This window comes from Tupaia chinensis, unplaced genomic scaffold (genome assembly GCF_000334495.1).
Source record: "Tupaia chinensis unplaced genomic scaffold, TupChi_1.0 Scaffold139072_1, whole genome shotgun sequence".
In the NCBI taxonomy this organism is placed as follows: Eukaryota; Metazoa; Chordata; class Mammalia; order Scandentia; family Tupaiidae; genus Tupaia; species Tupaia belangeri.
This window is the reverse complement of record NW_006198962.1, coordinates 783,383-799,338: the sequence shown is the minus strand read 5'-3', so window position 1 is coordinate 799,338 and position 15,956 is coordinate 783,383. Positions and strand designations below refer to the sequence as shown.

Here is a 15,956-nt window from a genome sequence, read left to right as displayed (position 1 = left end):
ATATTCCTAGAACTATGAACGAGTAACACTTCTGACCAATATGGACTATCAGGGATTTGATGTTCCTTCTCTTTCTTTAAATAACTAAAAATCTCAAGCAGTAAACACACAGTGGGCAATAAGCAGCACCAGACAGTGACTCCTGAGAGAAAAGACAAATGAGATGAGACCTAGCAGTGTCCACTTCATGGTCTGGAGAGCATGTCCATTGTATAATCTAAGAAAGACGGTCTCCAACAGAACCGAGGGGTCTTCAGGGAGATCAAGGCCAAGATGAGAGAACTCAATAGAAGACAACTCTGAAGATCCCAGAGTTTCCCCGCAAGTTTTTAGATGAGTATTGACGAGTTCATGCATTAAAGGAAGCTACCAAGGTCGAGGGAAGGACCACCAGAAAAATCTAGGCAGAACGATCCCAGAAGGTGGGGAAAAGTATGTGTTCCCACCAACCCAAATGGAAATCCCCCGTACAGATGGGACATCCAGCAGGACTCAGAAAAATGCAGAATTGCTATACTACTTTTTAAAAAAATTGTTATTATTATTATTTTTATTTTTAATTTTAAAGGGCATGTATACTCACCTAAGGGAGAGAGAGAAAATGAGAAAGCAAGCTGCTAGGTCCAAGACTTGAACCATCAACGACCATACAGGAGTCCAGCGCCTTAACCAGCACACCACCTGCTGGCCCCTGAACTACTGACTTTTTAAAAAGTTTCCTTATTTCTTTCATGAATGAGACAGAGACAGACAGGCACCCTTAAAGGGTCTCAATCCCATGATCTGCCCCTATCCCCAGTCAGCCCTGGATCATGGGCACATAGGTGCCTAGTCAGGACAGGAAGGTCTCCAGATGTCAACCTGGGAACTCCCCATGTGGGTCAGTCTGACAAAAGCAATTTACCACCCCACCGTACCATCTTCCAACTCCCCAACTATTTACTCAAAAATGCTGACAACCACGACTTGTAAAGTCCTACAAGGTGATTGCCAAAGTACTATTGCCAGAAATAACCACCTCTGCAGAAATAATAATTAACGCAGTATATTTCTAAATATGAGTATGTGTGACCAGCCTAGAGAAAGGTAAATAGGCCTTTCTCAGGGTGCTCAGAAATGGAGGTTCCTTTTATTTGGTTTAGAGAGTGAGAGACAAAGTTTCGAATTTAGTAAAGAGTTTTTCCATTGGTCTGGCTCAAAAAGATGGGTCAGGAGGGCTTGTGGCTTATAGATGGATTTTACAATTTTTAGGTTGGTGATTGGCAAAGGAAGGTTTGCTGAGGTCAGCAAAAAAATGGACTTTAACTGAAAGAAGGAGTCTTAATATACATTGCAAAGATGCCATGCCAGGGACAGGATGTAGGAGGAGTCCTGTCATGAATGGTTCAACATCATTTAATGTTTGTGGGCGTGACTGTCTTCAGGCCCTCTGGAAAGGATTTTGGAAATAGGAAAAAGTGATCAGACTTCTGTCCTCAGCAGAATATGAGTATAGTTAGAAAGCAAACAGTGAACTTCCAAATGGAATAAGTGTTTGGATTCTGACTCTAGAAATGCAGGCCAATGATGTCTCCAAGTACTGAAAACAGAGGAATGATTACAGGGTCCCCCACCCAAACCCCCGAACACTTCCTACTTCTGTCACTTGCAGCTCCCACATCATAGACATCATCACGTAGGCTGAGCCTCAGGGAGACTCAAAGGAGGGACCAGAATGCATGGAGCCGAAGGGAATCCAGGCACCCATCATCAGACTCCAAATAAAAACACCCACGTAAAAAAGTGAGAATTGAATCCCCAGTGTACCAGCTGTGGGAACAGTCCTTTCCCATCTCTGAGCTTCAGCTTCCTTCTCTACAGTGGGGATCACAATCCTGAGGCCTCCCTGTGGACATCATGTTGAAACCAACGTCTTCAAACTTCCCATTTGCTTTTTGTATGTCACAATCTCCTTCAGCATTTACACTAAAACCAAAGAACCAACCATGTGCAGCTGGAAGAATCGACTGGGACAGGGTCGATTCCCACCAGGGGCACAAGGAGACACATGATTCACCATACTCTGCCCTGGCTAGCGCAACAAAGACAGGCAACTCTTCTTTGAACATTCTCAGCACCGATTTCAGAGTCTGGAAATAGTTTTCACTGTCCTGGTTGACCAGGCAAAGGCCCCAGTGTTCACTGTGCCATATTCCAAGGTGGTGCCTCTTGTACACTTCTGACTAGGGGGGCAGAGGTACACAGCAACTCATGGCCAAGAACCTGGAAGAGAATAAGGTAAGCGGGGCACGGTCCAGAGACCCAGCCTGGGACAACACTGGGTCCAGCCCAGGTTGCTGTGGTGCAGCTGTACCAGGTATGACTGCTCTTCAGAAGGCAGGTGAGAGAGGGCACAGAGGAGGAAAGAGTCTAGTACCCTTTAGGAACACGCTGAAGGGCGTGGGTAACAGTCAAAGTGCAGATGTTCAAGGAGATGTGACTTCAGGCTGAATCTCCCATGGAACTCTGTACAAAGCTGGCAACTCGTACACGACACCATGAGAGGCTGACCCATATGGACAGTACAGGGTTCATGCCTTGAGGTCTCCTGAATATCCCAAGCAAGTGTGACCCCATGATCCTGGATAGCTGAGGCTGAAGGTGGATCACAGCATCAAGATCCTGTCGGGAGTGCTGTATCTTGGTATTCCTCAGTCTGAGAACAAATAAATAAGCCTAAAAATTTAATAGTAACAAGGCACCACAGAGCAGCAGTTAAAGGAGTTGAGTCCCACATGGCCGATCCTGGTTTGAATGACTCTGGTGTTATTAAAAGTACTCCAGGGACGTGCACATGCATGTGTAAAATCCCAACAGAAAGGAGAAGTGGAGACTAAAGGACTATGATATGACCAAGCCTCAGGAGGGGTTGGGGTACTTTCTCTCTCTTTCTGGACAGGACACATACGCTCTGGAAACTACTGGGTCAGTGGAAAAGGCATGCCATATTTTTCTATGCAAAAATACGTCATGACTTTCCTGATGACCCAATAGTAAAGAAAACAAAAAGAAGAAGAAGGAATAGCACAGATGCCAGGGCATGACAAACTCAGTCCTCTGCCAAAGAGCTACTTTTCTCTACAAGATCGAACTCTCAATCAGGCCTTATAGCAGGGAGGATGGCTGGATCCCAACCTTGCTGTGGGCCACAAAAATAGACTTCATCCTTCAAATATGAAAAACCTTATTTATGGCACGCGGGAGTGCTGTATCTTGGTATTCCTCAGTCTGAGAACAAATAAATAAGCCTAAAAATTTAATAGTAACAAGGCACCACAGAGCAGCAGTTAAAGGAGTTGAGTCCCACATGGCCGATCCTGGTTTGAATGACTCTGGTGTTATTAAAAGTACTCCAGGGACGTGCACATGCATGTGTAAAATCCCAACAGAAAGGAGAAGTGGAGACTAAAGGACTATGATATGACCAAGCCTCAGGAGGGGTTGGGGTACTTTCTCTCTCTTTCTGGACAGGACACATACGCTCTGGAAACTACTGGGTCAGTGGAAAAGGCATGCCATATTTTTCTATGCAAAAATACGTCATGACTTTCCTGATGACCCAATAGTAAAGAAAACAAAAAGAAGAAGAAGGAATAGCACAGATGCCAGGGCATGACAAACTCAGTCCTCTGCCAAAGAGCTACTTTTCTCTACAAGATCGAACTCTCAATCAGGCCTTATAGCAGGGAGGATGGCTGGATCCCAACCTTGCTGTGGGCCACAAAAATAGACTTCATCCTTCAAATATGAAAAACCTTATTTATGGCACGCGCAAAATGTTTACACACTGCCAGTGTGACAAACTGCATGTTCCTGAGCAAACAATTTCCTCTGGGCCAATTTCTTTATCTATAAAATCGAGACTTTGGACCACAGGGTCTCTCAATTTCTTCTCTCTCTTAAAGCAATTCTGTATATCATACAGTATGTTCTAAGGGCTAATATATTCCTAGAACTTTGGATGAGGGCTAATATATTCCTAGAACTATGAACGAGTAACACTTCTGACCAATATGGACTATCAGGGATTTGATGTTCCTTCTCTTTCTTTAAATAACTAAAAATCTCAAGCAGTAAACACACAGTGGGCAATAAGCAGCACCAGACAGTGACTCCTGAGAGAAAAGACAAATGAGATGAGACCTAGCAGTGTCCACTTCATGGTCTGGAGAGCATGTCCATTGTATAATCTAAGAAAGACGGTCTCCAACAGAACCGAGGGGTCTTCAGGGAGATCAAGGCCAAGATGAGAGAACTCAATAGAAGACAACTCTGAAGATCCCAGAGTTTCCCCGCAAGTTTTTAGATGAGTATTGACGAGTTCATGCATTAAAGGAAGCTACCAAGGTCGAGGGAAGGACCACCAGAAAAATCTAGGCAGAACGATCCCAGAAGGTGGGGAAAAGTATGTGTTCCCACCAACCCAAATGGAAATCCCCCGTACAGATGGGACATCCAGCAGGACTCAGAAGGGTGTTTGCCTCAATGGTGAAGGCAACTGAGATTCAATCTAAACATGATTCTAAGTCCAGTTAACAAAGTTTAAAGGAAGCCTCAAAAGGACTGTTTCTAAGAAGCTTAACTATTGCAGGGGGAAAAAAAAAAAAAGTTTTTAAAAAATACCCTCCTCACGCAAAAAGCCAGCACAAAAAAGCCAACACCCAACCATGTGGAGTCGCAATGCCTGGCATCCAAACAGAAGTTACCAGGCATTGGGAACCAGCAGTTAGCATAATGGCTATGTCTCTGGACTCCCACATAGTCGACCGTGGTTCGCGTCCCGGACCCAGTGGCTTAAAACTCACGCTGGGCACGTGAGCGTGCGTGCATGCCCAAGATCCCGAGAGGAGAATGGAGGAGAAGGGATTGCGGTGTGACCATTCCCTCTGGGGGGGTGACTTCTTGCTTTCTATCTCTCTGGCTCTCTCTGTCTCTCTCTGTCTGGCGAGCGCACGCACCCTATAGCAAAAAAACTCTCAAAAAAAAAAAAAGTTACCAGGCATGAAAAGAAAGTAAGACCCATGATAAAAGAATGATGATAAATATGTTTCTTATATTCAAGAAGGTCAAGGAAAGCATGAGCCTGATAAGGAGAGAAATGGAAAACATAAAATGACCAAACCCAGCCTCTAGAAATAAGAAATACAACATGGGGATGAAAAATAGGTCAGTGGGGATTAACTGCAAATTAGACACCACACATTTCTACTATCCTGCAACCCCAATGACCCAGCTCTGAGAACACACCCTGCAGGGCCTTCACAACTGAGGACCTATGTGGTCTGGGAAGACCTAGACCAGGACAGTATCCTATGAAGATATCACAACAGAAGCATTCCAGAATGGTATACAGGGAAAGGGAAGACGAAACAGACTGTGATCAACATCTCACACCGTACCACGTGGGAAGAGGGGAAAAGGACTCGGAGTTGGGTCAGAGAGAACTGAGATTAAAGTCGGTGCCTTCTGCTCTTTAGAGTGGCTAAATCTTGGGCAAATCTTGAGTCTTGGTTTCACTGTACTTGTTGTTGGAAAACTCATGGTATCTTTCAATGCAAAAACGAGGCATGACTTTTCAATGACCCAACAGGTAAATAGGAGTAATAGGAGGGTTAAAAAATATGGAAAATGCATATTATGAAAAACTCATGCATGAATTTCAATTTTTGCACAACAATAAACTTGTACCTTAATACTTTCTTTCACAAATTGTTTGAAATCCCATAATAATGCCCATTTCAAATAGTTTGCTGGGACTCCTGAGTGAGATGAGGTAGGAAAAGTCCTGGCAAAAAATTCTATGTTTGTTCCTCTCTCAATTTGCAAGGTAACAGAGACTCCCAGTTTGTTAGGGGGGTTGGGGAAAGGGGAGTCAAGGGGAGAAACATGGGAAGTCTTTACTGTTCTTTGTAATCAGACATATGCATACTCTTACATAATTGAAAAGCAAAGGAGACCAGCAGATGATGTAACCCATATAGATGACTGTGGTTCAAGTTCCAGACCTGGTGACTTGAACTCACACTGGGTGCATGTGTGTGAATGCCCAAGATCCCGAGAAGAGAATGAAGAAGGGACTGCAGTGTGGGCATCCCCCTGGAGAGTGACTTCTCGTTTTCTGTCTCTCTGTCTCTCCAGTGAACACACATGCCCTACAGCAAAAAACAAACAAACATACAAACAAAAACTCTCTTAAAAAATATTTTTTGAAAAAAGGACCAGCAGGTGGCTTAAACCTCATGCTGGGCACATGTGCGTGTAAGCCCAAAATCCCGAAAGGAGAATGAAGCGGGGATTGTGGCACGACCATTCTCCCTGGGGGTGATTTCTTGCTTTCTGTCTCTCTGGTGAACACACACACTCTATGCCCATTTCAAATAGTTTGCTGGGACTCCTGAGTGAGATGAGGTAGGAAAAGTCCTGGCAAAAAATTCTATGTTTGTTCCTCTCTCAATTTGCAAGGTAACAGAGACTCCCAGTTTGTTAGGGGGGTTGGGGAAAGGGGAGTCAAGGGGAGAAACATGGGAAGTCTTTACTGTTCTTTGTAATCAGACATATGCATACTCTTACATAATTGAAAAGCAAAGGAGACCAGCAGATGATGTAACCCATATAGATGACTGTGGTTCAAGTTCCAGACCTGGTGACTTGAACTCACACTGGGTGCATGTGTGTGAATGCCCAAGATCCCGAGAAGAGAATGAAGAAGGGACTGCAGTGTGGGCATCCCCCTGGAGAGTGACTTCTCGTTTTCTGTCTCTCTGTCTCTCCAGTGAACACACATGCCCTACAGCAAAAAACAAACAAACATACAAACAAAAACTCTCTTAAAAAATATTTTTTGAAAAAAGGACCAGCAGGTGGCTTAAACCTCATGCTGGGCACATGTGCGTGTAAGCCCAAAATCCCGAAAGGAGAATGAAGCGGGGATTGTGGCACGACCATTCTCCCTGGGGGTGATTTCTTGCTTTCTGTCTCTCTGGTGAACACACACACTCTATAGCAAAAATTTCTCTCTAAAATAAATAAATGAATAAATGAAAAGAAGAAAAGCAGTGGTCTGGTTATTCATAGGACTACTCCAGCTTCAACAACAGCAAGGGAGCTAAGAATCAGTTGTCAGGTTATGTGCTTCTAATACTGTCTCCAAAAGAAATTACATTTGCGCCAGTGCATAAATGTAAAGTAAATTAATTAACTTAAAAAGAGAAATTATGTTTGCAAGAGAAGATGTAAAAATATGTAAGTGTGTGTACATACCTATACACATATAAAGGGATGCATCACTTAGAGACAGATATATTCTGAGAAATGCATTGCTAAGCAATTTTGTTCTCATGTGAACAACGCTGAGTGTACTTACACAAAGCTAGATGGTACAGCCTCCTACACACCTAGCCATATGGTACAGCCTATTTACGTTTTTTTGTTTTTGTTTTTTTTTTTTCATTTGCACTCACTGGAGAAAGAGAGAAGTTAAAATAATAAAGCACTGCCCAGGAGGATGGCCACACCACAATCCTCTCTCCTCCTATTTCTCCATTTGGGATTTTGGGCACATACACACATGTGCCCTGTGTCTCTCTCTGGTTGCTGTGTCCACGACTAGAACTACAGAGTAGGTCATGTGGGATTCAGCTGCTTTTACCATCCTGCCACCTGCTGGCCCGTCTATTAGAATCAGAGGAGCCACTGTTGTGTACGCACTCTACCACTGACCCAAATGCCCTCACATGTCACATGACTGTACAGAAATAAACCTGTACCATGTGTGGAAAGACAAGCAACACTAACTTAAAATATACGAAGGTACTGATAAGCTACAGACAGAGTTTACAGCAAGCCCTTCTTTTTTCACCAATGAAGTCACAAAATATGTCTATATCCCAAAACTTTCCTTCCTAAGTTATGAACCTTATTCAACATCAGCAGGTACCAAGACAATATCTTCCCGTGTTAGCATACTCAACCTGGTGCCTTGATGAAAACTATTCTTCAGCACCTCTAGTCAGACAAAGCCTCATGCCCTGGAATGACACTCATGGGCTCACAAGCCCCTGGATCCTTGAGACACTTAGACACAAAGGTCTGTTGGCCAGCTCCTGGCACCAGTACCTCAAAGGGCCTGTAAGGAGCAACAATGAGGCTATGGCCCAGCGGTGTTGGAATGTGCTGACAAACGCTTTGCTCTGCAGGCTGGAACTGCATAGACATGGGTTCCATTTGAGGTGCAACCTAAAAGCCAGGCACTGTGGCATGCACTTGCTATCCCAGTGACCCAGGAGGCTAAGGCAGGAAGGTCACAACAGTGTGTCCTTGATGTGATGGCCAGCACGTGGCATGCGTCTTGCTTCTCTCATCTATAAAATGGGTATCATGAAGATACCCTCCTGATGGACCTGGTAGAGGGTTAAATACAAGGACACAGAGACCAGCAGATGGTGTAATGGCTATATCTCTGGACTCCCCCATAGTCGATTGATTCTTAAGTCTTGGACCCAGTGTCTTGAAACTCATAAAGGGCGTGCACGCATGTGTATGAGCGTGTTTGTGCATGTGCGTGCCCAAAGTCCTGACAGGAGAATGGAGGAGAAGGGGCTGCAATATGGCCGTCCTATTTGGTTTGGGGTGATTTCTAGCTTTCTGTCTCTCTGTCTCTTTCTCTCTCTGGCAAGTGCACATGCCCTATAAGTAAATAGCTCTTCCCCTTCCCCCCAAAAAAAAGACAAGGACACAGACAGTGCTTAGACGTTTCCTCATTGCTGCCCTTGAATGCTTAGCCTGCAGGCTACGGAATACAGGCGCTCTACAGTTCTATCGGGAAATGACGCAAACAGACACTTCATCACCCTCCCTGTCCTTGTCTTCATGAAGCACACCTCTGACAACATCCTAGGACATGATGACCCACAGTTCTCACAGTTCTGCACCTGTTTACTTCCTGGGGCCAGGTATTTCTTTGCATGTAGGGTTGGCATTCTGTTCATCTTGTACCCTGATATCCCGCATGATCTGCCTATCAGCTGCAAAACCTAACGTGGTAACTAAATGAACAAACTAGCCAGGGTTATTCAGAACATGGAAAGATGGGGTTTCCAGCTGATGCTGTAAGTTACAGAAAGTATAAAAGCACACACACTACTTACTAAGACATCATTAACTACCTAAGATTCCAATAAATAAAACAAGTTAACAGCAAGCTGCCAGGCTAGTGAGCTATGTTTTCCCAAACCAAGCCTATTTTTAACTAGTTGTCTGAGAGTGTACACACTATCCAGAGAGAGAGAGAGAGAAAGAGAGAGAGAGAGAAAGCACCTCCCCAGTGGGGCATGGTCATACCACGATCCCTTCTCCTCCATTTTTCTATCCTGTTGGCATGCACATCCACGTGCCCAGTGAGTTTTTCAAGTCACCCAGGTTGGAATTTCAATCGCAGTGGTCCATGTGGGATCCAGTTCCCTTAATTACTGAACTATAGGGCTAGCCTCCAAATCTATTTCAGTTGACTATTCCACTGTGATCTCAAAAACGTGAAGGCTATAATCTCAACTAGACATATGTTTTGCAAAAAAAAACTTAAAAATCCTATATTCTTAAAGTAATTTTATACTTCTTAAAAAATCAGAAGGGAGGATGGTAGTAGGTGGCACAGTGGTTAAGGTGACGGACTCCCATGTGACCAACCCACAGTTTAAGTCCCAGAACTGGTAGCTACCAGTTCTGGGACTTGGAAGCTCTCTGGCATGTACACTTGCCAGAGAGAGAAAGAGACAGAATTCTGCAGGCAGCAGGCAGGTTGGCCACCTCCAAGTGTGGGGACACAGCACTGAAACAGAACGGCGACACATGTGCGTGAGTGCCCCAAATCCCAAGAGAATAGAGGAGAAGGAACTGTGGCATGATGATCCCCTCTGGGGAGTGATTTCTCTCTCTCTCTCCCTCTCTCTCTCTTCCTCTCCCTCTCTCTCTCTGTGTATCTCTCTTCAGTGAGTGTATCCATCCTAGGGCAAAAACCTAAAAAAAAAAAAAAAAAAAATCAGGGGACAGTCAATGGCACAGTGGTTAAGGTTCTAGATCCTACTTGACTGTGCAGTTCAAGTCCCAGACTGGTAGCCTAAAAGACATGTCAATGAATGTACCTGAACCCGTGTGTCTAAAATCCTGAAAGAAGGGTGAGATGGAGGAGAAGGGATTGCAGTGTAATCATTCCCCATGGAAGGTACTTCCTCTCCCTCTCTCTTTCTCTCCACCCCCTGCCCACCCCATGAGCACATGCGCCCTCTGGCAAAATTTTTTTTAAAAGAAAAAAAAAATCAGACAGCCAGCTCACCTTGTAATTCTGATCAAAATGGCGGCTCTTATTAATTAAGGGTCTTTTACTAAGCACAATGCCAAGGGCTATGTATAAGTGACCTCTAATTCTCATAATGATGCTACAACTAGAAGAAATGCACAGAGCACTTAAACAAGTAACAGCTAAACAGGAGACTCAACACGTTTAGAAACTGCCTAACTTATTTCACAAGACAGCGCTATAATATACTATATCCAAACTCAGTCTTCAATGAACTGGAAACCCATTTTAAGTAAATGTCCCATCAGATGGAACAGTCACATGAAATAAAAATAAGGGACATTTCACATGATCTTTGCATCCTCCCACCTCAAGTATAAGAGTAAGACTGTCAAAAAAGTTGCTAAATACAGTGTAATAAAACTTCCGTGGGCAGGATCAGAAAGTGCCACAGTAGTGGCACAATTGGACCTACATGGGAGGTCCCAGGCTCGCATTCTGGGGCCACCATCTACATGCCAGGTGGGGGCATGTGTTGCCTATGATTTAGGCTGGCTAAGACTGGGGTGGGTCACAGAGTGGGGCCCCTGCTGGAGGTGCTGATAATCTCCCCCTATGTCTCTCTCTCTCTGGGTATCTATCCCTCACTCTCTCTCTTTCTCAAGAAACAATTTTTGAAACAAATCTTTTTACAAAGTGTGGATATGTACTATTAAAAACAGGCCAGCAGGTAGCATAGTGGTTAAGGTAACAGACTACCACGCTGTCGACTGAGGTTTGAGTCCTGGACCTAGTGGCTTGAAAGGCACGCCGGGTGCATGTGTGTGTGTGCCCAAGATCCTGAGAGGAGAACGGAGGAGAAGGGACTGCAGCATGGACCTCCCACCAAGGTGATTTCTCACTTTCTGTCTTTGTCTCTCCAGCAAGTCCACGTGCCCTACAGCAAAACAAAACAAGACAAAATCTTAAAAAAAAAAAAAAAAAAAAGCTATAGAAGGACTCTCTGGCTTTAAAGTAAGAAGAAAAAAAAGAAAGACAGAAAACATAACAATGACAGACTTTGGGAATGAAATTCACTTTCAGAGACTGATCCCAAATCAAGACTAGCAGGGATGATGTCATCCTGCAGCTGCTCCAGACACTGAGTAGGAATCCGGGGCACCCAACAGAAAATCTAACGCTGCATGTGATCAGCAAGAGCGGTCTCGTCCCCAGCAGCTAGGGAGGAGACACACAGGTACAAGGAGGCCTCTGCATCCCAAAGACTCACTCTGGACATGAGTGTTCCAGAACAGGAGTCAGCCAACTTCCCACAAAAAGCCAAACGCTATCCAAATCTGCTGATACAATGCAAAAGTAGCCACAATCCTACATGAATGAGTGGGTGTGTGGTCCTGCAGAACTCTGCAGGCAGCAGGCAGGTTGGTCACCTCCAAGTGTGGGGACACAACACTGAAATGGAACTGCAACAAGCATTACCCTAGGACTGGACCAACTTCACGGGCATTAACACTGCTGTACGCATCTCACCACACACTGAGGCTGTCTCTAGGATGCTTCATTTCTAGTACATGCATGCATTTTAAATTCAGAAATCAGGAAATTATGAAAATAAAAATATTGCTTTTGGATAGTCAATAGTAAATAATCTATACAGGATTTACATTCAAGCATTTTATTTTTAAAGCAAAGTTCAATACTGTGTATAGACCTTTACAGTCACGTGTCAATTCGGGGGTTCTGTGTACACACAAAAGGTCACATGTCAGTCACTCACTGACTGACCCATATGTCTAACGCAAGCCAAAGTTATTAGGGAACAACTAGAATTAGAAAATTAATTGTAAGTTGAAGATATTAAGAAGACATGTTTCTCTATAAAACCCCGGAGATGTATCTAATTGCTATAATTGCAGATTACTCAAGACTGGAATCCATTGTAAATCATCCTATTTTCTGAGAAATTCTGGAACTGTCATCTAATTTTCCAGGAACACAGGAGAAGTGCTGCCAAGTCCTGCTCTTGGAGTTTTACAGAGTAAGACTGCGCCTTCAAACGCCACCGCAGAGCATCCAGCATTTCCTCAAAGGATGACAAAGTCTCCCGGGGGGTGCCTCGCCACTCCTTCCTTCATTCCTGCCCAGCTTCCGGGCTCCGGGGCAAAGGCGCCTGTGCTCACAGACACCTACCTAGTCCAGAGCGAGGCACTGACTGGCTTTGGTCCCTCTGCCATGGCTGTGCGAACCAGCAGGAAACGGAAAATGCTAGTGGGAGGGGAGGGGAGGGAGAAAACCACGAGCGCCTGTGTGTCGCTCCCCTTCCCCGTGCTGTCATTTGGCCCTTAAGCCTACCCTGCACACTCTGAGGAGAACACTGCTAAAGCATTTTAAGAGGGACTCCAGGCAGATGTGGGCCCTGAGTGCCCCCGAGCTGTTGGGATCCAAGGGCGAGTCAGCAAGCTGAAGGGAGGCCTGCAGCCGAGGTCCAGCAAGAACTGGGCCCCACCACCTGATCAGTGCGGGGAGGTAACCACAGCCTCTTGGAGAACAAGGAAATGATTACACCTGTGGCAGGTGTCTTTACTGGAGTTCATGCACTAAACACCCATAGGTCGCCACCAGACTTAAGAGTCCCCTAAGGTTTTTTTTATTTTTAATAATTATTTATTTTATTTATTTATTCATTTATTATTATTTTTAGTTTGATCAGAGAGAGACAGAGGGTGAGAGAGAGAGGAATTGAGAAAGAAGCCACCAGATTCAGGACTCGAACGCCAGTCGGCCATGTGGGAGTGTCCAGCACCTTAGCCACCATGCCACCTGCTGGTCCCAAGAGTCCCCTAAGGTTTTAGTCCTCTTCTCTGGCTTGTGATTTTGGCTTAGTGTCAAAAATCAATGGTAAGAATAAATAGTATTTGTGGGCTGGCCAATGGCAGGCTGGTTAAGGTGACTGGTCCCACATGACTGACTGTATGCTTCAAGTCCCAGACCCGGTGGCTTCAAAAACTTGTCAGGCTTGTATGTGCGCATGCCCAAAATCCCAAAAGGAGAATGGAGGAGAATGAACTGCAACTTGGCAATCCTCCCCCCCTCGGGGGCGGGGGGAAGCTTCTCACTTTCCCTCTCTCTGTCTCTCTGTTACAACAAATTTTAAAAAGAAAGAAAGGAAGAAAGAAAGGAAAAGTGTGAACAGTATTCCTAATCTTCAGTCTTTCTTAGAATGTTTACTTGACTTTGATACCAAAAAACAATTGAGAAGACGTCTTTTTGCAGTCATGATGCAGTAGGCAAATTCTCATTGCTGAGCTAAAAAGAGGCTTAGCAGTCTGACAGAGAAAAAAAAATTCAAAGAAGTGCAAAAGTCTGATCAAGGAAGAGATAAGCAACAAAGGGATCCTCTGGCCGGATGGTGATGATCCACAGGCTGGGCTTTCCTAATCCAAACCCCTGACATGCAAAACACTCCCAAATCTAGACCTCTTTAAGAGACATCAGGACACCACAGGTGGAAAATTCCAGCCTGACGTCACATAACAGGTGTGATTTTTTAAATACTTCATGGACTGGCCTCGGTGGTGCAGGCGGGAGGTGCTGCTGTGCGAGGCTGGAGCCCTGCAGGAAAGCTCAGGGCCTGCTTCCTGGGTCTACTCAACACACAGGGCACTAATCACAGCTATCGAACCAGAGATCAGCCCTTTAAAATGTATCCCTCTACACTTCAAAGTAAAAGTTGAAAACAAAATCTGTTTCAGAGAAGATGAAGGAAACCCCAATGAAACTTTTCAAGCAGCCCAAGAATAAGAGCTAGAGAAACCGATGGAATGGAAATAAATTTGTAAGCCCACCCAGGGCTCCCGGAGAAGGGAAGGACCAGTCGGTAGAGAAGCCTCCATCTCTAACAGGCAGAGGACATTGGGCCAAGAAGCCCCCATCAAGAAACTACCTGCTGTTCCAGTCCCATACTCCCCCTGCAAGCTCACACCTCCAGCTGCACCACCCAGTATCCACCACCATTGCAACTTGCCATTTGGAGTATTAGGACGCAGGAGGTGAAATCAGAGCCTGCTTTGTTCCAAACACCAAATCCCAAGTACTGGCAGGTAGGCAAGCTTGTCACACCGTAAAACTCTTTCAGGAAAGGATGCGTGGTCCAACGAGCGTACTACAATATGTCACAGAGCAAACCAAGCAAGACTGAGGCAAGAACGTGCATGGTTTTCTGCATCTTGGGACTTGCATCTGCTTCTCTTTGGTGACCCGCGAGGGACAGGATTGGTCCACGGCTGTCGGTGACACGTGTGCACTGGCCAGAATCAGATGTGCATGCTCATCCGTACCTGGTAGTAGGGATGGTGCAAAAAGGAATCTGGGCAGCCAGCTAAAGCCATCGGTTCCTTCCGACTTCTTCGAACTGCATTTACTGCAGTGCAGCACCTAGAATAAAGACAGACTGTGAGAAGCCAGAAGAAAAACGCACAGGCACCACGGTTAAATGTGTCAACTTGTGGCCACCAATGGTGAGGCTGTGGGATGGCTCTCGGTAGGGTGCCAGCTGTCTTCTAACATGAGGAGACCAGTTAGAGAGCCCTGAGGAGCATCTGAGGTCTCCAGGGTTCGTGAGATACTGAGCATCCAGTGGAGGTGGCCATCAGATCCATTAAGGTTGGCAGATATTCTCAGCATTGCCCTGAACTGCTGGGCCTTATTTTCCCTGTAGTATCAACAAACACCCTGGAGACTTTGGGAAAGTCTTAAGGAAACACGAATGCAGCTCAATCCCCAAAAAGTCCTGAAAACAGTTTGCGTGTGGCTGGGGTCAGGGCTGCTGAATGCCAGGTGTTAAACACAGTCAAGAACAAACCCCAGTTTCTGAGGACATCAAGCCGGACATGCCTCGTTGACGCTCACCCCTGCGGCACAACACCAGAAGCACCATAACATTTGGGGTATTCATTCTACCAATCCGAATAGCAAAATCACCTGGGCTGAACAATCTCCTCCCAGAATTCCCAAGCTGCAGCCCTAGCTCCTAGTTCCTCAAATTGAGACTTTTTGGAGACAGGATCTTTAAACAGGTTAAAATGAGGTCACCAGGTTGGGTCCTAATCCAATCTGACAGTGTCCTTATAAGAAGAGGAGATGAAGACACAGACCCAGAAGGAGGACCATGAGAGGACAAGAGGACGTCATCTTAAAGCCAAGGAGAGAGGCCTCTGACAGAACTAACCTCTCAGATACCTTGAACCTGGACTTCCAGTGCCCAGAACTGAGAGAGGATAGGTTTCTATCGTCTGCGCCACTCCATTTTGTGGGACTTCGTTACAGGAGGCTTAACAAACTCTCAATATATTGGGTCATCAGAAAAGACATGATACATTTTTGCACAGAAAACGTGGCATGACTTTTCCGACAATTGAACAGAAACACAACTAGACCATGATGATAGTCGAGCCAAGAGGAAAAGGAACAACACGAATCTGTAAAATTAACCACCAATTGTATTTTCTGACAGTGTTTTGCCAAAATCCTGCAAATCACCCATAAAGGAACAAAAGAACAAGCCCTGAATAGGCCGCTGAGCCCTAAAGGAATGGGTGGGAACCAACAGAAGGGGCTAACCAGG

General features: G+C 45.2%; 1 protein-coding gene across 5 annotated transcripts in view; it reads right to left on the bottom strand.

Moving 5' to 3' along the window:
• Window positions 1-15,956, bottom strand: part of GRB10 (growth factor receptor bound protein 10) — a 203,241-nt gene that overhangs the window by 125,029 nt on the left and 62,256 nt on the right. For 2 of the 5 annotated variants that reach the window (XM_006161791.3, XM_006161793.3), the window contains one exon: window positions 14,671-14,767. The exons of 1 other annotated variant lie outside the window; for it this stretch is intronic. In XM_006161791.3, the coding sequence (XP_006161853.1) occupies window positions 14,671-14,721 (51 nt within the window). In that variant the 5' untranslated portion in view covers window positions 14,722-14,767. Of the gene's footprint in view, window positions 1-14,357; window positions 14,768-15,956 lie in introns of those variants that run through there. 2 more of the 5 variants (XM_006161792.3, XM_027765633.1) reach the window with 1 other exon arrangement.